The 24,221-nt window shown below is 40.7% G+C and overlaps 2 protein-coding genes across 2 annotated transcripts in view; one reads left to right on the plus strand and one right to left on the minus strand.

The window, feature by feature from the left end:
* Window positions 1-24,221, plus strand: part of LOC134657877 (transcription factor AP-2-epsilon) — an 85,116-nt gene that overhangs the window by 32,121 nt on the left and 28,774 nt on the right. The gene's annotated exons all lie outside the window — the stretch shown is intronic.
* On the minus strand, window positions 15,508-16,497 carry LOC134658131 (uncharacterized). The gene is made up of 2 exons (XM_063513738.1): window positions 16,428-16,497; window positions 15,508-16,328 (listed from the first exon to the last, which is right to left on the minus strand). Exons 1-2 carry the CDS (start codon window positions 16,495-16,497, stop codon window positions 15,544-15,546), a joined length of 855 nt encoding a protein of 284 aa, XP_063369808.1. The 3' UTR covers window positions 15,508-15,543.

The following is a 24,221-nucleotide window of genomic DNA, read 5'->3' on the forward strand; positions in this document are numbered from 1 at the left end:
CTTAGATATAGTTGGTCAAACCAAATTGTTTGAAATGAGACAATCCTTTGACAAACTATACTTACTTATATATTAAGTCACATTATTTCAAACAATATAGGTATATCTTATGTCCATTTAAACCGCCATCAATTTCTTTAGCCAGAACCATAAAGAAATAATATTTCTCCAGAACTCTCTGTTAAGAACTGCACTCTTACTTTTACCACCTGCGCCGCGCCGCGCCGTGTCCGATTTGCTGTACCCTTTACCCTTTGCCGATAATGACACCGCCGAATTCACATAAAATGTCGGCTCGGAGCACCGTGGATGTAATAAAGAAAATGTTAATTTATCAACCGCGAGTCGCGTACTGACGTGCGGCGGCGATAGTAAACACGGAGCTTTTAAAATCATGTGCAGATTTTTTTAACGACCAAATTGATAAATCCATCGTTTTAGTTTCAGCAATCAACGGCAAATGGCTTTTTTTTCCTACGATCACAGAATAAATAATAGTACTAAGTACAGAAGACTCACTCTCTAACAAAACGCGTCTGTTACGATCAGCACAGATATAGCTGCTAGGTGGCGACAGCGCCACGCGCGGCTTATGGCTTTCCCCAAAATTGGGCCCGGAACGGATGTACTTTTAGCTACCTGTAGCAAAGCGACGAAATCGCGGAGTGAGATACGCCTGCTACGATTGAAAATCAAAGAAATATATGCTCGTGGACGGGCGGAATAGCCCCTCTATGACGGAATTAGCCACATTGACCTCACTTCAAAAAATTCTCTGTTTTATTAACGGATAATAACTTTAGACATACGTAGTCAAGTCAGCAATTCAGGATCTGATATTAGTGGCACACTTCAGATAAGTAAAATTATAATGATTTAAGGTTTAGGAACTCGTGAATTCCCTTTGTGGTGCCCTTTAGCCCTCTCCTATTAGGGGGCTCTTGAGCACCTTAGCGTCCTCCCCAATATATCCGCTACTGCTTTCATACCAGAAATTTTGAAAATGGTTATCATGACTCGGTGCCAAGCAAGGTTCGATCTAGATCACCCCAGATATGTCAACAAAAAGTTTATATTCACACTTACTTTTATTGCATAACATAAATATTTGTTCAATAAACCCGATAAATGCGTGAAATAAGATCGTGAGAAACACCGAAAATATCACCCAAGCGCATTATTACACAATTACACCCATTTACATCCATAAATATGTATGTTTATAATGTCACGGGTGCTTATCTCGAACAGCTTTATTTGCTGTCATTTGTGAAACAGTTAAGAGGATAGTGGATCACTGAACTTTTAGGTTTTTATTTTAACCATCTCAATATCGACGCTTGTTCGTAAATCAGATATACGATCCGTGAGCATACACAAACTGTCACTTAAGGATATAAAAATAAAAGCTTTTTACAAAAACAACGTCGGAATCGGTTTTGGGCTATTAAGTGAAAGCTCTTTCCCACTAACGTCCAGTTTTTTGCGGGTACGGTTTTCTGTAGGATACAGGCACCTAAAGTGTCATTCAATAGAACATGCTAACTATGTAAACAAACCGCCATACTAAAATTGACTCTGAATGTCAAATTACTAGTAACTTTTGTTTACATAGTTAGCAAGTTCTATTAAATGACATTTTACTTTAGTTGTTTTACAAGGGGGCAAAGTTGTTGTTTAACCGCTCGTGCTAACAGAGAGCGAAATAGAATCTTGAGCGTTGCGAGGGTTTCAAAGCACGAGAGTTAAACAAAATTTGCCCCCGAGTGAAACACAACATTTTTCATCACACCAACCCGAAGAATATTAACTGTAAAATATTTAATAACATTCTAATGAATGTTATTAAATATTTATCATTCAAAGTCATCATTTAAAAGTCAATTCTACCAGCAAACATAAGAAAACAACTCATAATTTGCATTTGATTATTTTGCCTCACATGTGAATAAAATGCAACTTTGCTATCAGTCTTTGAACACTCAAGGGACCCTTTACCAGTTGGTGTGGTGAAAAATTACTTATACGATCCATGAGCATATTAGAGCATACACAAACTGTCATTTACGGATATAAATGTAAATACTTAGCGAAAGTTTTATCTTTTCAGGGTGCTTAGATAAGATACCAATCGTTTACGCCCCGTAGCGAACGAAACGCTTATGTCTCTGTCTCACTATTAAGGAAGAGTGATAGAGAGACTCAAAGCGTTTCGTATGCGTAGCGCAAACGATTGTCATCTTGGCTAGGCACCCTGGTCCCGAATTTAAAAACAAACACAAAATTACATAACACAATTTTTTTACTCCCTAATACAACGTCGGAATCGGTTTTGGGCTATGTAAGTAACAAGTTAGGTACAGTCACCTGCATCAATATATGACATTTATAACGAATTTGTAGAGCCATAAGAGCCTGTCACATATTTTTCCGGCCTTCTAAGAGTGACATATATTATTGCAGGTGACTGTACCTTAGTATACCTACTAGTAACTTTTTAGCTACTTACATATATTACTCCAAGAACTTGTCATAATCAATCTCACAATAAACATAGCGAGGTTTTTATACATTTTATTGATATGCGAATGTGTGTGTCCGTGAGGTCGATGAACTGTCGTAAATGTGTCAGTCGTCAGGTTGTGTTTTTGTGTCACTGAGTGTGAAGGCACTTGCGTTAAATCGAAGTCTGATTATAAAGTTGCGATACTTTTTTTCGGTTTTTAGGGTTCCGTACCCAAAGGGTAAAAACGGGACCCTATTACTAAGACTCCGCTGTCCGTCCGTCTGTCACCAGGCTGTATCTCACGAACCGTGATAGCTAGACAGTTGAAATTTTCACAGATGATGTATTTCTGTTGCCGCTATAACAACAAATACTAAAAACAGAATAAAATAAAGATTTAAGCGGGGCTTCCATACAACAAACGTAATTTTTGACCGAAGTTAAGTAACGTCGGGCGAGGTCAGTACTTGGATGGGTGACCGTTTTTTTGCTTGTTTTTTTTGCTTTTGTTTTGCTCTATTTTTTGTTGATGGTGCGGAACCCTCCGTGCGCGAGTCCGACTCGCACTTGGCCGGTTTTTTTCTCACAGTCCCGGATTGACAGTCATATTTGTATAACTTTTTTTTTTACATAGGTACTATCGGAGGCACAAGCTTACACCTTCCTTGATAAACTTACCACAGCCCAAAGGTTGTTTTAACAACCAGTAAGCCAGGAAGCCCTTTAATAGCCTGTAAGCCCGCAAGAGTTGAACACAAATAAAACAAAACAAATAAATAGTTACCTATTTGTCTCACAAGAGTCACAAGGCGGCGTGTGGTTCGAAATTGTGAAATACTGAGCGTTGCGAGGGTTTCAAGGCACGAGGGTTAAATAAACTTTGCTCCCGAGTGAAACATTCCTAGGGTTCCAAAGGGTAAAAACGGGACAGACGGACAGACAGACGGACAGTGGAGTCTAATAGACTCCATGGTCCGTCTGTCTGTCTGTCACCAGGCAGTATCTCATGAAACGTGATAGCTAGACAGTTGCAATTGTCACCAATGCCTACACCAATGTGAGGAAAATATTAACTGTAAAACATTAAATATTTTCCCTTCAAATAGATTTAAAGTTAAAATTAGCATCATATTAATATGCCACTCTAGTGGACCAAATGTAACTATCTCATCAGTTATTGAAGTATAAAACGAAGAAGTGATGTGGTGAATAAACATATACACTACTTTTAAGAAATCTGAGTTTCACATTGTCTTGCTTTTTCCGAAAACCGGATCTCCCAAAATTCGACTCGATCAGTTAGTTATGATCTTATGATCAGCGGCGCCGGCGCACGATTGCACATTGACAATAGATCACGATCGAAAATGAAGATCTATAACTATTTGCTGTGATGGACATGGCATCCTGATTGTTACTATTGGGAAAACCAAAATAATCAGTAAATGTGGCTTAGCTATGCACACTGCACTCTCGGTACAGTCGCCGTCAGATATATCGGAACGGCTAAGGCGCTCACAATATCTGAACACGCCTCTATTGTCAGGGCGTTAGAGTGCGTGTACAGATATTGTGAACACCTTGGCCGCTCCGGCCACCGGTGGGTTTGGTCACTTTTTCTTTAGATTTTGACTGTCTAAAACAAATTCTATATGCGAAACCCACGGTGATAAGATATGTTTTCCTTAGGATAGCGGTGCCGCCATATAGCGGCCGTCTCGATAGGTACAAAATAATACGGCTAAATATGGATGGACTAGTATTTTGTATGGAGACGGCCGCTATATGACGGCAGGTTGATCAGGAAAATAATTGGCGCCAATCTCATCTAGCGTCCACACGTACACAAATTTAATCACCAATTTGCATTCCATAGATACTTACTTAGAAAATTGGCATTTTTGTGTCCGCACCTGCTGATTTGATCGGGGAATCAAATTGGTGTTTGTGTCCGCACGGCCTGATTCGGTCGGAAAATTTCATCAGATTGGCGAAAAATTGTCTCTTCTGGACTCCACTTTAGACGTTGTCAACATGCCTGCTGTACAATTGATTCTCGTGCGGCCAGGCGTGTCTCACTCCGCGATTTCGTCGCTTTGCTACAGGTAGATAAAAGTACATCCGTTCGGCCCCAATTTTTGGGAAAGCCATAAGCCGCGCGTGGCCCTGTCGCCACCTAGCGGCCTTATCTGTGCTGATCGTAACAGACGCGTTTTGTTAGAGAGTGAGTCTTCTGTAATTAGTACTATTATTTATTCTGTGGCGCGGCACAATTCCAGTGGGGCTCTAGTCAGACATCTATAGTTATTCTAATTCATTGTATGCACATGACGAAATAAAAATGAACGGTCGGATGTGTGTCGACTTTTATGGCCTCATTCGTTACAATGTAGCTAGGTAAATACCAATACAAATAGGTACATACAAACATGGTGGTCCCTGGTAAAAATAACCATTCCAATTTTTATTTTCTTTTAACCCAAAAACTTACCTACATTAAAAAAATATGACGGCGAACAAAGCCCCTGAGGCTTCTAATCTATAGCTTCAGCAGTTCTCGAGATATTTAGCAATGTGACAGACAGACGGACGGACGGACAGAGTCGCACCATAAGGGTTCCTTTTGTACCTTTTTGGTACGGAACCCTAAAAAAAGCTCCCTTAACACCTTCGCTGCGGCAATTGAATGGCATGACCTCCGTGACCTACCTCCCTCCCCTAGATAAGCCCTTGCTAACGATCCTAACGAATCAAGATCAGCCAAAGATACAGACGTCCAAAGACCCCCCCGGTGATAGTGATAGCTATTAAGAACACGCCATACCTACTGTACGATTGTTCTAGCCGTGACGTAATAACTAGTTTTGAACGAGCCGCCCACGCATGCGTACTCGACAGTTTCACAACGCGGCGGTACGGGCGGTTCTCGATCCGATGCGGTATCGACTGCGTGTCGCCCGCGGTCCCGTGGACCTAAAGAACACAAGGTCACTACGCCGCTAAGATAGAACGCATAGCCAAGGTGACCATCGCTTGCGATTCGCCATCGAATCGCTTTGTGTCTCTCTGTCACTCTTCCATATTAGTGTGATAGTGACAGTTGCGTTTGTTCGCTACGTAGCGTTAGCGATTGGCATGATGGCTACGCGGCCAGGCGGCCTAGCCAAAGTGACGATCGCTTGCGCTTCGCCATCGAATCGCTTTGTGTCTCTCTGTCACTCTTCCATATTAGTGTGACAGTGACAGTTGCGTTTCGTTCGCTACGTAGCGTTATGGCTCCTCTACATGATGGGCCAGCGCCGGCCACTCCAAGGGACGCAGCCATACGGCAGAATGAGATAGCAATATCACTTGCTCCCTCTAACGCATAAATGCGTCCCTTGGAGTGGCCGGCGCTGGCCCATCGTGTAGAGGAGCCATTAGAGATTGGCATGTTGTCTACCGGGCCAGTTAAGGATGACTCACCTTAGAACGGGCCGTGTCCGGGCCGGAGTTTCAGGAGCTTCGTTTTCTATGGAAAGCATCACGTGATCACCTGTCATTGTCATAGAAAAGCAAGCGCCGGAAAATCCGGCCCGGACACGGCCCGGTCTAACGCGAGTCATCCTTTACTTCACAACCAGCCGATTTTGCATGCACACATTTTTAAACCATTCTGTACCCTAAAGTGGACTGGTAGAGAATACCACGAGGCATTAAGGACGCCTTTATGCCTAGCTTTCTCATGTGCAATGAAACTGAATGAAACAACGCACTCATGAGATTTTTACGAGAACCAGTGTTACCACACTTAACAAACCATTTGGCCGAATAATAATAATAATAATATATGGCCAGTTCATTCGGAATACGTCCATTGTATTTTTTAGGTATGGCAACTATTTGATAGATAGTATAGCAGTATATCATTTTCCGTTACGCCAAGAATGTGATTGGAAGTTTTTTTAAGCGTAGGTGGTAATGTAAATATGACAATTCCGTTAACCGCGTACGTCGAAATGTGAGGTACAATGTTGCATTATGATAATCCAACATTTACATATAAGTGATACAATGACATGATAAAACCCAAAAATCTAAATATTAAGCCACGCGAACCCGCCGCAAATAAATATAAATAATTAATAAATTATATGACATTAATTACACAAATTTACTAAATCCCACAGTAAGCTCTATAACGCTTGTGTTGTGGGTACTTAGACAACGATATATATCAATAAAAAACCGGCCAAGTACGAGTCGGACTCGCGCACGGAGGGTTCCGCACCATCAACAAAAAATAGAGCAAAACAAGCAAAAAAAGGACACCCATCCAAGTACTGACCCCGCCCGACGTTGCTTAACTTCGGTCAAAAATCACGTTTGTTGTATGGGAGCCCCACTTAAATCTTTATTTTATTCTGGGTACGGAACCCTAAAAAAGGACTGAAATGTAATGATGTGATATTTTTAGAATCGGCTCAGAAAGCCCTTTCGTTTGATACCACACACGATTGGTTTCTAAACTTTTTTTTTTAATTTTATACAAAAAAAAACATGACGTCATAACTCCTCTCGTTTTTTTGGGTCAAATTGATTCAAATGTCCTAAAGATCAATCGTACCGAATTTCATACCTTTAACACCATTTGCAACTTTTACAGAATTTAGCGGTGTACCGCCAGCCCCATAATAATAAACGATTCTCATTGCTAGGCCCGAAAAGATTAGAAAAAACTTGGCATTACGCAGCCTCATACATATATAACAAGACCCGTTTGTCCGTATGTAGAAAGTTGATCTACTTGCCCGACCCGAACGTCACAATCAATGTTGACAGATGACAACTTTGACAACGCCGTATCTCGGTTGTCATCGCAAATTCGGCTTTATTCCGTATGACGTAAGGAAGTTGATATGCTATGGGATTTTCGTAATACCGGAACAGCGTAATATATCTTAAATCGCTTCACTTAATGGTCTTAATGGGTCAAAAGATTTGATGCTAATAATTACTCTAATTAGATATTTTAAGAGATGAAAGAATAAGCTGGTAAAATACCTTTAAAAACGAATTACGTAGTCAACAAGTCACTACGTATCTGAGGGCCTATACCCTCTGAGTTGCTTCTCTGTCGCACTTGTAAATTCGTACGTAAGTATGACAGAGAGGCAACACGTCGAACGTGGTTCGCGGTAGACCCTCTGCCCGTCCGAAATTTTAGATAGAAAGACAGATAAAGAAATATCAATTTTCGTTTTTGCAGTAGGTCCTCAGTTACCATGATAAATAGACAGTAGTAGGTATCCTCTATTCCGCCAAGAAACTACCTAAGTAAGTACCTAATCTTATGCAAAATATTTGTTTGCAGATATTACAACATCTTTTTATAATCTAAATAAACAACGCAACGCAACTTAATAATAGTGTGTCAAAGGTCTGTTTGATTTCAAACATAGACAGAGAGAATCATACATCTTTGTCTAACACTAGTACTAGCACCCAAAAGAAAAGGATGAGTATAGTTTTTTTATTCCTATTTACTGACAAGATTTGGTTGACCCAGTATATCAACCCAATCATCCTCTTGGCCAAAAAACTATTATTAAATATTATGTAATTAAAAAAAACATACAGAAGCTAGTGTTGCCAGCGAAAGCCGAACGGCGAATCAATCACGCTCTTCCGCGAAGTAACGGCCGCTGCACATTGCGTTCCTTTTTCAAAATTTCGTAATTAACCTGTTTTTGCGGAATATCGCGGGAATGCGGCCCGGCGAAAACAAGAGACGATCAGTGGATTCCGATGTGATACTGTGTTGATTGATACTCGCAATGTGTATGTTCATTCAGTATGTGTTAAATTTTGTTATATAATGTTATACCTATATGGTAGGGTAAAAATAAATGCATAATACGGTAAAGTAAAGATAAAAGCTTCTACAGACCTTAAAACAAATCGCATGTGGTTGTAGATAGCGTACATAATGTACATATCCAGCTATGTATGTCCAACTTACTAAAATTGAACCTGCAATAATATGTTACACAACGATGTCCGCAAAAATAATTGACTCGATCTTATTTGTAGAGCCATAAGCGTGGCACATATTTTTGCGGCCTTCGAAGAGTAACATGTTATTGCAGGTGACTATACTAGGGCGAGAGAATATACTGGTACAGTACCAGTGGTACTACATATTATTTATTCAGTGCCAAAAGATATCAGCAGGTGAAACTAACTTAAAACCCGATTTGTTTCGTAAGACAGGAAAATGAATCTTTTGGACGTAATTATAACTCGTCATTTGTGACCCGCTTTTGCCGGAGGTACTCGGAAATTAATCAAGCGCTATAAAAACCTCCTTTAAAGCTTTAAACGGCCATTGTGTAAATATTAATTAGTATTAATAACCTGAAAATGAGTGCGAGAATTCGAGTAATTATGATTGCCGTATAAATTACACAAAAAGTTTTATGATATCAGGTGTGATTACTTCTATGAAGTTTAAAATTAAACTACAAAGTACACATACACAACCAAATACTCGACCAAATACTTGCATAACAAAGAGTTCCAAATTCAATAAAAAGTAAAAAAAAACAACGGGTTGCACTCCGGGAGTGCCGACAGAAGTGAAAACTCAATGACTAGTGCAAAATGCACTATGTATAATTGAGGTTAACGCCATCTAGCGTTAGCGTTAATTACTTGAAACCCCTAAGCACATCACTGTTAGTACTCGAGTTATATTAATACCAGTTAGAGCGAAACTCACTAGATGGCATTTAAATCAATAAAGAAAAACTCAATGACATTACATGTAACAGTTTTTCGATCAGGTCACGTGTCCGTCTTACGGTCACGGTTACGGTTACGGTCACATTTCGAGTACCAACCCATTTTTAGTAAAGATATTATTTCAGTGTACATAGGGACAAAATTCAGACAAAATAAATACACATGTATCCATGTGTGTCATTCAAACGCTTTTTTAACGCGCGTTGAAAAAGCTGCCGTGCGAATGGGGCCTTACGCTGCACGCTGTCTGCAGCACTATGTATAATTGACCCATCCTCCTTTCTATTGAAAAACTTTAGTTCCGAAATTGCTGGTGTTTAAAATTCGAAATTCAAATTTGTAGCGTTAATTGTTTAAAATTCGAATAGAAATTGTAAAGTTACCTTGCAGACCTCGCATCTAAATATATTTAGTCATGGTATTTTGAGTTTTATTTACCAGTACTAGAGTTCACTTTTATTAGCGATTTTATCAAGATGTAGCTTTATTGAATTGTCATTGAGTTTTTCTTTATTGATTTAAATGCCATATAGAATAAGTGGTCATGTGGTCCTTACGGTCCTTACGGTCTTTACGGTCCTTACGGTCACGTGATCGCCTTACGCTGTCTCGAGTTTATCATTTTTTTTCCACCTCAAAAAGTGCCCAGCGCCGCTAAAGAAGTTTTCACTTCAAAAAAAACAAGTGTTGAATAACCTCACGGAAGTCAGTAAAGTTGTACTACATTGCACCAGAAGGATTTTTAATAATAATATTTAAAAAAAAAACAAACGAGCACTGGCCAATTAGAATGTAAAACTACTCAATGGAAAGAAAAATGAAAATCCATTGTAGCAGAAGCAGTTTGAATTTTTAAATAAAGAACGCGCGCCTATTGGTCGTGTAGCCTGAGGCTAGAAGCGGGGGGTCGCATGTTGCCAACCTTTCGGACGGAAATATGAATTCTATTTGTCTAATGAAGTTCGAAATTTAATTCAAGAGTAACAGGAGGTTGAAATGTTTTGAGTGCGAATTGTAAGTGACAATAAATAGAAATAAGTAGGTTATTATTTATTCGTCATAAAAGAACTAGACTAGAAAGAATAAGACTCAATAATGTTCATAATTTCATAGAAGTTTGACGTTTAAAATAACAGTTGCACTGCGTGTGCTATCAAAATCGTTGCAGACTTATCTTGGTCTAATCTTTAGATTTAGCTTATAAACTTTAAATGTCATGTACTAAGAAAAAGTGCCCCAGGCTGGAATCGAACTAGCGTCCTCTGCTATCGCGGTGGTGCCTGTGCCATTCGGCCACCGGGCCACAGCGGCATAGGTCGAATTTCTCCAAGTACATACTGAAGGCTTATGGCGCCCCCTAGCGCCCCTAGCTAGATTTAGCTTAGTCTAATTCACAGGTCTCATTAGGTACATGGCACATCTTTCTTCCTATATACTTAAATACATCTTTATGTACAATTTCCCTTATTTACTTTGCCCCATAGCCCCGGGAAGGGTGACTGGCGGATATTGCCCAAACTGAATCAATTGACAGATCCGAACGTTAGGGGAGTGTTGCCAGATGTAAATGAAAAGTTCATTTGCGAAACAAGGATTTTTTATTGGATATGAATTAAGTGTCGTTATGTATATGTTTTAAGTATTCATTGTAGGTACACACTATTTAAACACGAGAAATATAGCCTCGGCCTCGTACCAAACGTTGAGGTTGTGCCATTTTTTTCATTTCCATTTTTTGCGTCCAAATTATTGTGAGAAAATGCTAATTTTTCTATTTACACTCTGTACACCAACATGTGACCAAAAAAGATATTTTTTTCTATTCTATACATATTTAACTAAATTTTGTTATAACATTCAACATGTGTCATCATCCTTATTTTTATTAACAATATTATCATAGACAGAGTTAGTACATAATTATTCGGCTACTTCTAACTTTGACCAATACATAAAGCTCAATCACCGTACCAGGTCAAAAATGGCTAACACCCAACTGTTTCTATTTGACATAAGTCATTTCTTCACTGGCGTCCTAATCCACGGCTGGATAGTCGCCAATCGGCGCGCGGCAATACCTACTAATTAATAGAGGGAGGGGCGAGCTACCAGTGGAACTCGAAGGGAAATACTTGCGAGTTACTCGAGAGGACAGGCCCCGTAGACAACATGCCAATTAGGGAGTGCTCCCGGTACTGGTTTTCTATACAAATACAGTACCGGAACCGGCAATTCCCAGTTCTCGCCATACAAACTCAGTACCGGACCGGGAGCATTCCCTAATGCCAATCGCTAACGCTCCGTAGCGAACAAAACGCAACTGTCACTGTCACACTAATATGGAAGAGTGATAGAGCGACACAAGGCGATTCGATGGCGATGGCGAAGCGATAGCGATTGTCACCTTGGCTAGGCCGCCTGGTCACCGACGCTGGCTAAAACTGTGGAAGATCTCTTATCTAAATGAATATAAGAGAGATTCTGATAAGTTTCAGTTCGTAAAAACTAGTGCCCACGCCAATTCCTGGGATTAGTTGCCAAGCGGACCCCAGGCTCCCATGAGCCGTGGCAAAATGCCGGGACAACGCGAGGAAGATGAGATGAGTAAAATATAAGTTCCATTAAATCTTTGTTTTTATAAGTAAGGTAATTTGATTCTAACGAGGGCAGCGACAGAGCCTATCATTAAATGGTTAAGTTTGATTTAATTAATTATAACACCTCTGAATTTTAACGCGTTAATAATTTATCTAAGCCTTAACACACTACCGCCGTAAGTACACATTATGCATAGGTACATACAACGGTATTATGAATTCCAATCAAATAAATAACACTTTACAATTTTTTATTGAATTTTAGTTTGATTCATTTTGTTCAATGTCTCATAATCTGGTTTTTTCGTTAGAAAACAGGTGCCATACAATACATAGACAATATCGTAATTTATTCCGAAACTCTAGATACTTCAGTGCTCAATTTCTGATAATTTCAGCCCATTTGTGATTGATGGTTAGATTTTCTATTTCTTACTTTTTAAAGCTAGCTCTATAAATATCTATAAGGTTAGCTGGAAGAGATCCCTTATAGGGATAAGTTCGCCGTTGTACCTAAATTTATGTGAATTTCATGTGAACCTGTTTTTGTACAATAAAGTGATTTACTACTACTACTACTAAATATTACTGATCCTCGAAAAGTAATAAAAATAGTAAAGTCACAGTCACAATATCTCGATATTAAAACACTAGTAGCGCAAACTACAAAGGTCAGGGCGTAAGGTCGTCGAGAACACATGGTACCCCGAGGGTCCGCCCTCGGCAGTCGGCTACGGACCCGCGGCGCGCGCGGTTGCAATCCGTTTTTGCACTGGCAACATTTTTGGCGGGATATCGAAAGTGCTACTTTACTTTTCAAACTTCGTACCCGTAGTACTTGAGATTATTTGCGGTTTTCAATCTGGCAACATTGGGTTTTGCGGGAGAATACTGTGTTACTGTTTGTTTTGAAAATTTGAATTCTTGGTTCTCATTTAAAATTTTCAATTTGTTCCTTAGGTTCCAAACGCCACCGATAATCGCATGCGATTTGCAATACATTGTGTCATTTGATCGATCGATTGAATTCGTTGCTCCTACTTAGCCAGCAATTATCTAAAATCGCATGTCATTTTTTTTCTTTCAAATTTGATCGTGAAAATCGCATGTCATTTTTTTTTCTTTCAAATTTGATCGTGCAAATCGCATGTCATTTGTTGCAAGGTCTGTAGAAGCCTTAAATTAAAAAGTTCTAATCAAGTTTTTAACAGTTTTCATAAGTAACGGTTTCATAGGAGTTAATTGCTCGAATCAACGTTAGTGCAGATTGAATTATTTAACTATTAAAGATCAATCTCGTTAGGTACTGTTAATTGGGAGCACGTTCCAATTGAATATCTATCAAATAAACTGATAACTAATTGTAGCACGTGTTGAAGTTTCAACGCGTAGTTACGCGTTTGAAAAAAATAAACCGATATTGTAGTACTTAGTATTATATGTATTGCACCTACATCACTAGTACTACAACTACTACAACTACATACTATATACTCTGTGGTAGAATATGTAGTACCTCTACGTCACGTCTACACATGAAAACTGAAACAGAAAACTTTCTCTCACTTAAAGATCTCGAGACTTTTCTACAGTCAAAACATCTCTCCTTGCACAGTCGAAATATAAAAACATACAATGAGATAAAAAAATTAAAAGTGTGACCAGTTTAAAAAACCTGTAGTTTTTCTGTGAAAAGTGAGCCGCAGCCCTGGCGTACGTGGACTTATCCAGCGTGATTGAGGTGCAGGTAAAGAAATTTGATTCTTAGCTGCCAACATTTTGGGTTTATATTAGCTCAGATTTTTTTAAACTTTAAGTAGGTACTGGGGGTCTAGCCAAGATGGCAATCGTTGATAGAATACGTGATCGAAACTTAAATAATGTATGGAAATAGTCACGTGACTTTTTGTAGCATTAGTCATCCCGATACATTTTTCTATTCGTCGGGTGTTTGTCGATGTGCAATTGTCATCTTAGCTAGGCTGCCCTGATATGTATGATTATTTTTTCACCTCAGCAGCTCGAACAAGGGTAATTTGCTGCTTAAAAACAGTGAGCAAAATCGCATTTTGCTCACTGAGTGAGACAAAATGAGCAAAATGCGATTTTGCTCACTGTTTTTAAGTAGCAAAGTACCCTTGTTCGAGCTGCTGAGGTGAAAACTTAATTGTTGGTATAAAATAAGAAAACATGAGTGAATAGAGGTAAGTGATGAAGAAGGAATACATTTTTCGGGTTCTCTAATATGTTCTCACTGCTGAGGTGAAAAGTTTTGTGAACTACACGAGATCAAAGTTATTTACATCTCGTGCGCTTTTGAGTCCCTTACTACGCTCAAGATTCTAAATTAGATTCACTCGCTACGCTCGTGAATCTAGTATAGAATCTTTCGCTTGCACGGGACTCAAAATAAGCACTCGAAGAAATATCAAACTTTGATCTCTTGTTGTACAAATAACTATTTTCTAACTGTAACGCAGCGTACTACGTAGGCGAACAACACGTGAACGCGAAGCGAAGCGACGCGGCGCGGGGTGAATCAATCCTTTGATACCTGTAGAAGTGTCCTACGTGGGCGATCTCGTTGCGAACGTGAACGCCTTGGACCCGCCGCGCCGCGCCGCGTCGCGACGCGTTCGCGAGTTGATGATCGCTTAGTAAGACGCAGCGTAACCGGTCCGTTTCTTTCGAACTGTATTAATTAGAGTAGGACGGGTAGTCTATCTCGCGGGTGAGATACTGTCGCGCCGCTCCTGTGCGAGGCCTACGACGCTACGACTTTATATATATCACAATAGATATATGATCGCGAAAATTAATTTAAACCGGCGGCCTAGCCAAACTGACAATCGCTTGCGCTTCGCTATCGAATCGCCTTGTGTCTATCACCCTGCCATATTAGTGCGACAGTGACAGTTGCTTTGATCGCTACGGAGAGTAAGCGATTGGCATGTTGGCTATGCGGCCAGAAGGCAACCGGATGCGACACCTGTGTGAAGACCGCCGTACAAGCAACATGGAACTGCACACCTAATAGTCTCACGGGAGGGCTACCGCGAACCACGAAAGAAGTTTTGCCTCTCTGTCGCACTTGTAAATTCGTACGTAAGTGTGACAGGGAGGTAACACGTCGAACGTGGTTCGCGGTAGGCCCTCTGTTCCTACTAATTGTTCGAAAAACCATTTCAAATTGATATTATAAAAATATCACTAATTTGGTTTGCTTTTATTACAGAGTACCGTTCCAAATTACACCCATATTTTAGACTTTTAAAAACTAAAGCGGTCAATCAGAATAATAACTGTTTGCGCCCTTTTGGCGCTATTTAAATAAAACAAATGTTAAGTTAAATTACCATTTTTAATGGTATTCAATGAGTACAATATATAAGGTTCTTTATAAGTCTAGGACACGCGCGATGGGTACGGTGGTTAGAATGCAAGAGAGTGATGCTTGCGGCGCGCTGCCTGGAGATGCGTTGCATAGGCGAAACTCTGGCGCCAGCATCGCGCTTTCTGGTTGGCCGCTGACCTCGCCGTGCATGTTGGCATCCTGGAGATGCAGGGCTGCGTTCTAATACATCATTGGTTGGCTCGAAGGTGGCGGTGCTGCCAACAGCGCTAACATACTCCGGGACGCTGAAAGCCGAGGGTCTTTCAGGACTCTCTCTGTTGTACAGGCAGCGGACATATTCGGTTGAGTGCTCGCTTGACTATCCCTCTAGCGGTATTGATGTCAGCTACGCGCGGCACGCCATCCTTTCCGTTATATAGTTTGACGACTCTGCCCATGCGCCATAGCAAAGGCGGCAAGCCTTCCTCCTTAATGAGTACGAGCTCTCCGAGCTGTAGATCGCGTTGCCTCTCGCGCCACTTGTAGCGTTGTTGCAGTAGGGACACGAACTCGGTCGACCAGCGTTTCCAGAAGTGTTGCCGCAGCTGTTCTAGCCTCAGGAAGCGGTCCAGGCGGTTCGGGTTCCGGTCTTGCAGTGGCGGAGCCGGCAGCGACGTGAGCGGCCTAAAAATGAGAAAGTGCCCGGGAGTAAGGGGGTAAAAGTCATTAGGGGAGGAGGAGAGTGGGCAGAGAGGCCTACTGTTCAAAATTGCCTCCACTTGGCTAAAAAGAGACGAAAGTTCCTCAAAGGTAAGGTGTGTTTTGCCCAAAACTCGTTTGAGGTGAAATTTGGCGCTTTTAATGCCGGCCTCCGCGTAGCCATTAAAGTTAGGAGCATAAGCTGGTGCAAATTTAAATTTTATACCTTGACCAGCTGCAAAATCAGATATATCGTTTTCATATAACTTAAAAAAATCATTTATCTCTTTGGCTGCAGCTACAAAGTTTCTACCATTATCACAAAACAGCTCCGCAGGTCTGCCGCGCCTGGCGATAAATCTGCGGAGTGCCAGCACAAATGCATCTTTAGACAGGTCGCTAACAGCTTCTAAATGAACACATTTATATCTTAAGCATATAAATAGACACAGATAACATTTAGTGATTTTACATCCACGTCCACGGCGATCTGTTATTAAATAAGGACCTGCAAAGTCAACAGCTGTTGACGTGAATGGAAAATCAGCATTTATGCGCTGCGCTGGTAAATTGCCCATTATATTTTTTAAAGTTTGGCCAGCGATTCTTTTACAAGTGACACAATTGTGGGCCGCGCTCCTTGCGACGTTTCTGCCCCCGACTGGCCATATCAAGTCCCGTACTGAGCATAGCAATAGCTGTGGCCCTGCATGTAAGAGACGTATGTGTTCATGTGTAAAAATGAGTTTGGTTAGTGTGTGTTTAGCACGTAATAACATGGGATGCTTCTGTTCGTAACTACAATCTGAAGCATCTAGCCTTCCCCCGACTCTCAAGAGACCTTGTGAGTCCAAAAATGGGTTCAGAGTTATAATGTGTGATCTAGGACTCAACCTATGACCTTTGCGCATCGTTTCAAGTTCAGAAGCAAATGACTGCTGTTGTGCAATTTTAACTAAAGTATGCAAAGAGTCTGTAAGCTCTTGTGGCGATAGCGAGCCAGTTAATTTAGGCAGGCTGGGCTTACAGTTATTTATGAAACGGCGCACATAAGCCATAGCATGTTGTAGCCTTTTATATTTAGAAAATCTATTAAAATCAATGACAGATGGTCCATCGTCTGTGCTTGTAAGCATAGACATTACTTTGATTTCTGGCAAGACCTCCGGCTCGACAGAATTTAGCTCTGGCCATTCATTTTCAGGCTTTAATAGAAACTCGGGGCCCTTCCACCACAGAGCGTTTCCAGAGACATGCTGTGGATCAACACCACGCGTTGCAAGATCACTTGGATTTTCTTTTGTAGGTACATGTCTCCAGGTAGCTCCCGGAGTGAGACTGGCTATAGCGGCTACTCTGTTTGCTACAAAAGTTTTAAGTTTGGATCTGTCTGTCTTTAGCCAAGCCAGGCAGCAGCTAGAGTCAGTCCAGAATATTGTGCGAGAGACAGGACGTCTCCAGGCTCCTGCTACGGCTGCATATGTTTGTGCTGCTAACAAGCACCCAGCTAATTCTAATCGTGGTATAGTTGTGCGCCGGATTGGAGCTATTCTGTCTTTCGCACACAGCAGGTGGACTTGTTGTTCACCCGAGTCAGAAATAGTTTTTACATAAATGCAGGCTGCATATGCAGTCTCTGCAGCGTCAGAAAAGCAATGTAGTTCTATTGTGGAGGGCGCCTCGCACAATACATATCTAGGTATACTGAGTCCTTTAATGTGATGCAAATTTTTTATAAATCGCGACCAGATTCGCTGTATTTCAGGCGAAACTGGCTCGTCCCAAGATTTGCCTTCTTTCCACAAAGTTTGTATTAATATCTTAGGTTTGACTGTGCACAGGCTTAAAAGACCTAAGGGATCAAATACTTGGAACGTTTTAGACAAAATTGTTCGTTTTGTAATTGTTTCATCAGAGTGATCATTTTTAATTGAAAAGTTTAATATATCTTGGCTGGGTTGCCACCCCAGTCCAAGTGTTTGACAAGCTTGACTCAAAGCTAGATGATCATCTTGATTAATGAAATCTGACTTTAGTAACGCGTTTGAATTCGAACGGTATTTACGCAAATTGAAACAACCAGAGGCTAAAGACTGTGAGACGCCGGCCTGTATATGAAGCAGCTCTGATTCAGAGTCTGCGCCTGTTAATAAGTCATCACAGTAAAAATCATTTTGTATAATGGTCCTAACCAAAGGATCCTTGCTCTCAGCCCCTAACTGCCACAAACAGCGAGCCGCTAGCCAGCTCGCCGACGCAAAGCCATACGTTACTGTATTTAAAGTGAGAGAGCGTATAGGTAGGTGCTCGTCTTCGCGCCATAGAATCACTTGTAGGTTTCTGTCCATTTCATTCATTAAAATTTGCCTGTATTGTTTTTCTATGTCACCCGAGAGCACATACCTGTACTGACGGAATCTAAGCAATATTTCAAACAGTGAGTTTTGGATATTTGGTCCTACCAACTGAATATCATTGATAGAATAACCAGAGGAGGTTGGGCAACTAGCGTTGAACACAGTTCTTAAGCGAGTAGATTCACTCTCCTTCATCACAGGGTGATGAGGGAGGTGGTTGGCTGTATAACATTGCTTAGACTCCGACAGATGCCCTAAATCCCTATATTCATTTATGAAATCAACATACATTGATTTAAGCTCAGGCTGTTTACTAAAACGCTTTTCTAAGTTAAATAAGCGCTTTTTAGCTATGTTGAATGTGTTGCCTAGGCAGTCTGGTGTATCTTTTAAAGGTAAACGCACTACAAACCTGCCGTCAGATTGGCGATAGGTATTTTCAACAAAGTGTTTTTCTATGGGGTGAGAGTCGAACTCACTCCCATTTTTGATGGAGTCCGCCTCTGACGGCAGCTCCTCTGTCTCCCAAAACTTTGTCATTTGGGCCGACAGATCAGCTAAGCAAAGATGGCTACGTGTGGTTACCGAATTTACATGTGTAGTGGCTCCCTCTACCGGGCCAGCTACTAGCCACCCAAGTTTAGATGGGATTAGGAAGGTGCGCTTGCTCGTTGGCATTGTTTTTGCAGCACCTGTTACAATTGACCAAAACATTTCCACTCCCAACAGCATATCAATTTGGGATGGCACATTAAAGGTTGGGTCTGCAAGCTGCATAGTAGCAGGTAAATTAAGTTGACTAACGTCAACATATTTTAGTGGGAAGCGATCAGTTATTTGGTCTAAAACTAGAAAGTCAAGATTGGCATTGAAATCGCTTAATTTAGATTTAATATGAGCTGCACAACGTACAGGCTTATAGGTCAGAGGCGTATTTCCTATTCCTGTAACATTTGAGGCAGTTAGAGGCTGAAGATCAAGTTGCAAGCGTTGTCTTAATGCTTCAGTAAGATAATTAGACTGTGAGCAGCTATCTAACAGACACTTCACAGTTTCTTTTTTATTGTTGAAAGGGTTAACTATTTCAATTAGAGCAGTTGAGAGCAATGCTTCGCTATTGGTAAGCAAAGTATTAGCAGTGAAGGTGTGATGCACCTCTGCACTGTCAGAAGTTAGCATAGTGGAGGCGCAGGCTACATTAACCCTAGCACTATCGGTAGACTGAACTGTCTGTTCCATGTTAGCTCCACTATTAGAAGTGTTAGTTGGTGAGGTGTGTAGGTATGTATTGTGTCGTCTCTTACATACGCGACAGCCGTTTAACTTGCAAGCGCGGGTCTCGTGGTCCGGTCGGAGGCAGACATGGCACAGCTTCAGGGTGGACGCCCGCGCCCAGCGCTCGTCGACTGACATTTTTCTAAAGACTGGGCAGTCGTACACCCTGTGATCGCCATGGCACACGACGCACGGCCGACCCTTGTTGTCACTTTGTTTCTCTGAAATCATGAAGGTTTTTATGTTTTTATCATGTTTAAATGAAGTTTTATTAGCCACAGGCTCTGGCTTGTGGTTAGCTTGTTTGTCCCGCTTTGAGCGGTATAGGTTTTCTAAAATATCTGCACGATTCTTTAAAAATTCCCTAAAATCTTCAAGTGCGGGCCACTCCTTAAGAGTGTTTCTATGCTCTTCCCATTTTGAATTAGTATTAGTGTCCAATTTAGCAGCTAACAAATGTACTAACATTGTATCCCAGTGCTCCGTTGGTTGCCCCAATGTTTTAAGGGCACGGAGGTTTTTAGTAACATGGTCGCTTAAAAATCTTAATGATTTATCAGATTCTCGCTGTATGGGCTCTAAATTAAATAAAGCATTTAAGTGGTTAGTAATCAGTTGCCTTTTGTTACTGAACCTGTCACATAAAAGTTTCCAGGCTTCAGTGTAGTTGGCAGCGGAAACTTCTAAATTTGCTATGACTCTCGAAGCCTCTCCCTCAAGATAGGAACTCAGATAATGAAACTTATGGATAGGCTTAATGTGTTCATTATTATGAATTAAAGATTCATAAAGGTCTTTGAATTCCATCCATTTATAATAAGATCCGTCAAATTTAGAGATTTTAATTTGAGGGAGCTTGAAGCCGAGATGCTCCGAGTGACAGCCTCCTGAAGAACAGGTTTTAACAGAAGTCTCCGGTGACATTTTTTGAGCCTGAGAGCGTTCAAGTATACTCTGAGCTGTAGCTATAGCAGTGTTAATATGAGTCTCATTAGTGTCCCGTTCTAAAAGTTCACTGTCAAGATTGTCAGAGTTAGCTACTTCTATCGAAGTTTGCAGCTCGTCAAGGCGCGTGGATAACTCTATAACTTTATTTAATCTTAAGGTCAGCTCATTGAATTTAACACCGGTTAGCACTTCATCCTCTGTAATTGTTTTTAAGTAGCCACGGAATTTAGAAACCTGGCCCTTTATGGAGCCACGTTTAACACGTAGTTCTGCCAAAAGAGCTTCCCTTTTTGCTGCTTCAGTCATGTTGAATTGTTTTTAGCTGAGCTAGCAAGTCTTAACAACAAAATTTTAATTTAAATGCGAGTTTAAAGTTATCCACGTAAGAAAATAAAAATTGGCAAAACAGCTTACGCCCCTTAGTGACTTCAACAGCTACGCAGAGGTGCCCTTGGTGTGTCGCAGCAGCTTGCGGCTTCACACTGGACAACCTGCCACGTGGTGATAGATGTGGGCGTGGCACGATGTATTCGTGGCACGCGGCACGCACTTCGACAGGTTGCCCACTGAAATTGTGCAAACGAATATGTGCATATGCGAACACAAACCAAGATGCAAGCAGCGGTGAAGTTAAAAAGAATCTGATTAGGTCAGCGAAAGTACTCGGAATACAATTAAGAAAGTCAAATTTTAAGAGAACACACGTTTGGGCCTTTAAGTGCAAATGAATTAAGCGTGAATGCGTGATTAAAAAGGTTTCGTCACGAAATAAAAAAGGCTCATGCAATTTCACTGGTTTTTAGTAAAGTACGTATTTAAATTTTAAATGGAATGAATAATAGCACTTCACTATAGTTTAAATGAAATTAAGAAAGCCCCGATAGGCATTTAAGCAGAAATAAAGTTTAACAGATGCTTAACACTGTTAACAGTAGGTATATGCCAACGTGGCAGAAAGCGAGCCCGCACACGATTATCACACTTTGAAGAACTATTCTGAAAGTAAAACACAAATGAAGGCAATAATTACACAATAAGCACTCTTTTAAGGTTAGGTTGTAAGGGAATTCAATGGTATTTGAGTTTAAAGTAAGTTGTCAAGTGAGGTTAAGTAAAGGTCAAAGTCAATGTAGGTACTAAATTATTATTGGGAATGTTGAATTTACGTTACAATTTACGCAAAGAAATTTAAGTTGAGTTTTAATTACCAAAAGGATTTTAAGTTTAAGTTAAGGCAAAAGGTATTTAAGGTAAGAATGGCAAAGGTAAGGTAAGTGGTTAGGTGGTAAGGGGTAAGGTAAAAAACGGGTTATGTTGGGCACCCCTCACGGCACTTTCCTCGATTCGCCAGCCGCCACGCGCTGCCGCCTTGTTGCTATGCGCCGACGCTCCTCGTAGTTTTGAACCGGACCCAGTCGCCGCTGCCTTCCCTCTTGTGTCTTCGGGTTTATCTTGAGCTGGCGGCGATGGCACGCGGTGTTGGTGGTTGGTAGCTTGCGTCGACGCCGGCTCCAGGCCCACAGCGTCCCAAGATGGCGGCCTTTGCTCAGGCACTGTAAAAAGGCTCAAAATATTCCGCGCGTGTCCTGTCACGTCGCCAATTTATGTTTGCGCCCTTTTGGCGCTATTTAAATAAAACAAATGTTAAGTTAAATTACCATTTTTAATGGTATTCAATGAGTACAATATATAAGGTTCTTTATAAGTCTAGGACACGCGCGATGGGTACGGTGGTTAGAATGCAAGAGAGTGATGCTTGCGGCGCGCTGCCTGGAGATGCGTTGCATAGGCGAAACTCTGGCGCCAGCATCGCGCTTTCTGGTTGGCCGCTGACCTCGCCGTGCATGTTGGCATCCTGGAGATGCAGGGCTGCGTTCTAATACATCATTGGTTGGCTCGAAGGTGGCGGTGCTGCCAACAGCGCTAACAATAACAAATATAATTATTTACCGAAACCTTATATCACATCAAATAATCTATTTAAAAACAACTTTCAGAGCTTCAAAATAAGGTTTAAAGCTCAATAAACTGATATATACGTTTGAGTTAAGAGTGATTTTGTTCTAATTGGTAAGTTACTGTTCGGACATCAAACATCATAAAGTTACGCGTTCCAAAATCCATAATGGCGGTATATAAACAGAATAACTTTCGAATAACGTGTTAATTAAGAATTGGAAAACGTAATAAAATCTATTTTAGATCGAGCAATAAATCGATTAGACGAGATCTTAGATGTTCATTTGTCAACGAATTGACCGAAGCTCTGGGCTATAACCTCAAAAATCGAAGTTCGCAAATTGCGGGCATTTTTCTCTGTCACTCCAATTACGCCTTCATTGGAGTAAAAGAGAAACATTCCCGCAATTTGCGATTTTCTATTAAATAAATAATAAATAAATAAATATTATGGGACAATCTTACACAAATCGACCTAGTCCCACGGTAAGCTCATAAGGCTTGTGTTGTGGGTACTAGACGACGATATATATAATATATAGATACATATAAGTACTTAAATACATAGAAAACATCCATAACTAAGGAACAAATATTTGTGATGAACACACAAATAAATGCCCTTACCGGGATTCGAACCCGGGACCTCCAGCTTCGTAGGCAGGGTCGCTACCGACTAGGCTACGGAGGCCGATAAAACACATTACTATACATATACAATAATAGTAATGGCAACCCTTACAAAATCTGGGTAATGAATTTGTCCGACTTAATCACCAACATCATGACAAAATCAATATGCGGTTCTTAAAAAAGGATACCAAAATCAGTGTAGAATCAGTGTCTTATAAAACGTATTTTCCTGACATAAAAATCTTAAATTCGACCTTATCTCTTCACAAACAAGATTCAAATTCAAAGACACGAACATTTTCGTAGGCATGCCTCATTAATGACAACATCACAATAATGATCGACTTGATTTCGACATTTATGTGTTTTATGGATCGATCATTATAATTGCTGTAAAATGGAGCGCCTCAAAACATCGTATTAGTAAAATCAATAGAGGAAGTTGATTTTAGACTTCTTTTCAACTTTGGTCCAACACAGATTGGATTATTTTTATTAATAGAGAACCCTTGATTTTGGAACTATTACACCGTAAACCGTAACCGTAACCGTAACATAATCCGGCCGACCGCATCCGGCCCCCGAATAAATTAAAACTAGATCACTTCGTAATCGATTGCTTGTCGTTTGCCAATCGATCTTTTTGTAATAGTACACTCGGATACGATTTTAATTACGTACAGATTGGTAGGTGTGGTACATAGCAGGACTGTGAGTCAGAAAATATCAAATATCAATTTCTAATATTTCCATATCAGCACATCGGAACAGTAGGACGCCCCGAAATATTATTCCATTTTTCAAACCGATTTTTTATTTTTGTAGCGATTCCTAGTATTATTAAATGTATGATGAATTAGCATTTTATTAGTAGGTATTTTACTACTATGAAGGAAATCATGCTATAATTTTTAGTGTAAGGCCTGAGTGGACGCTCGGAGCGGAGCGTTCGGCGGGGCGTGCAGCGTGGCGTCGGGCTCACGCGTGATGTGAGCAGCGTGCTATACGCTTGCATTTGTTTAACATGCACGCCGCACGCCTCGCCCCGCTGCACGCCCAACTCGAGCGTCCAATTGGACTAAGCATGTTGCTGATTTGCATTTGTGGCTACCTGACCATAGTCGAAACCT

Source organism: Cydia amplana, chromosome 21, assembly GCF_948474715.1.
Source record: "Cydia amplana chromosome 21, ilCydAmpl1.1, whole genome shotgun sequence".
Classification (NCBI taxonomy): domain Eukaryota; kingdom Metazoa; phylum Arthropoda; class Insecta; order Lepidoptera; family Tortricidae; genus Cydia; species Cydia amplana.

What these genes read in the sequence shown, in the direction of transcription:
- LOC134658131 (XM_063513738.1), bottom strand. Translation starts at nt 16,497, where the DNA reads ATGGGCAATTTACCAGCGCAGCGCATAAATGCTGATTTTCCATTCACG. An exon ending in AACAGCTGTTGACTTTGCAG is followed by an intron (nt 16,329 to 16,427) that starts GTCCTTATTTAA and finishes GTGTTCATTTAG; the next exon opens with AAGCTGTTAGCGACCTGTCT.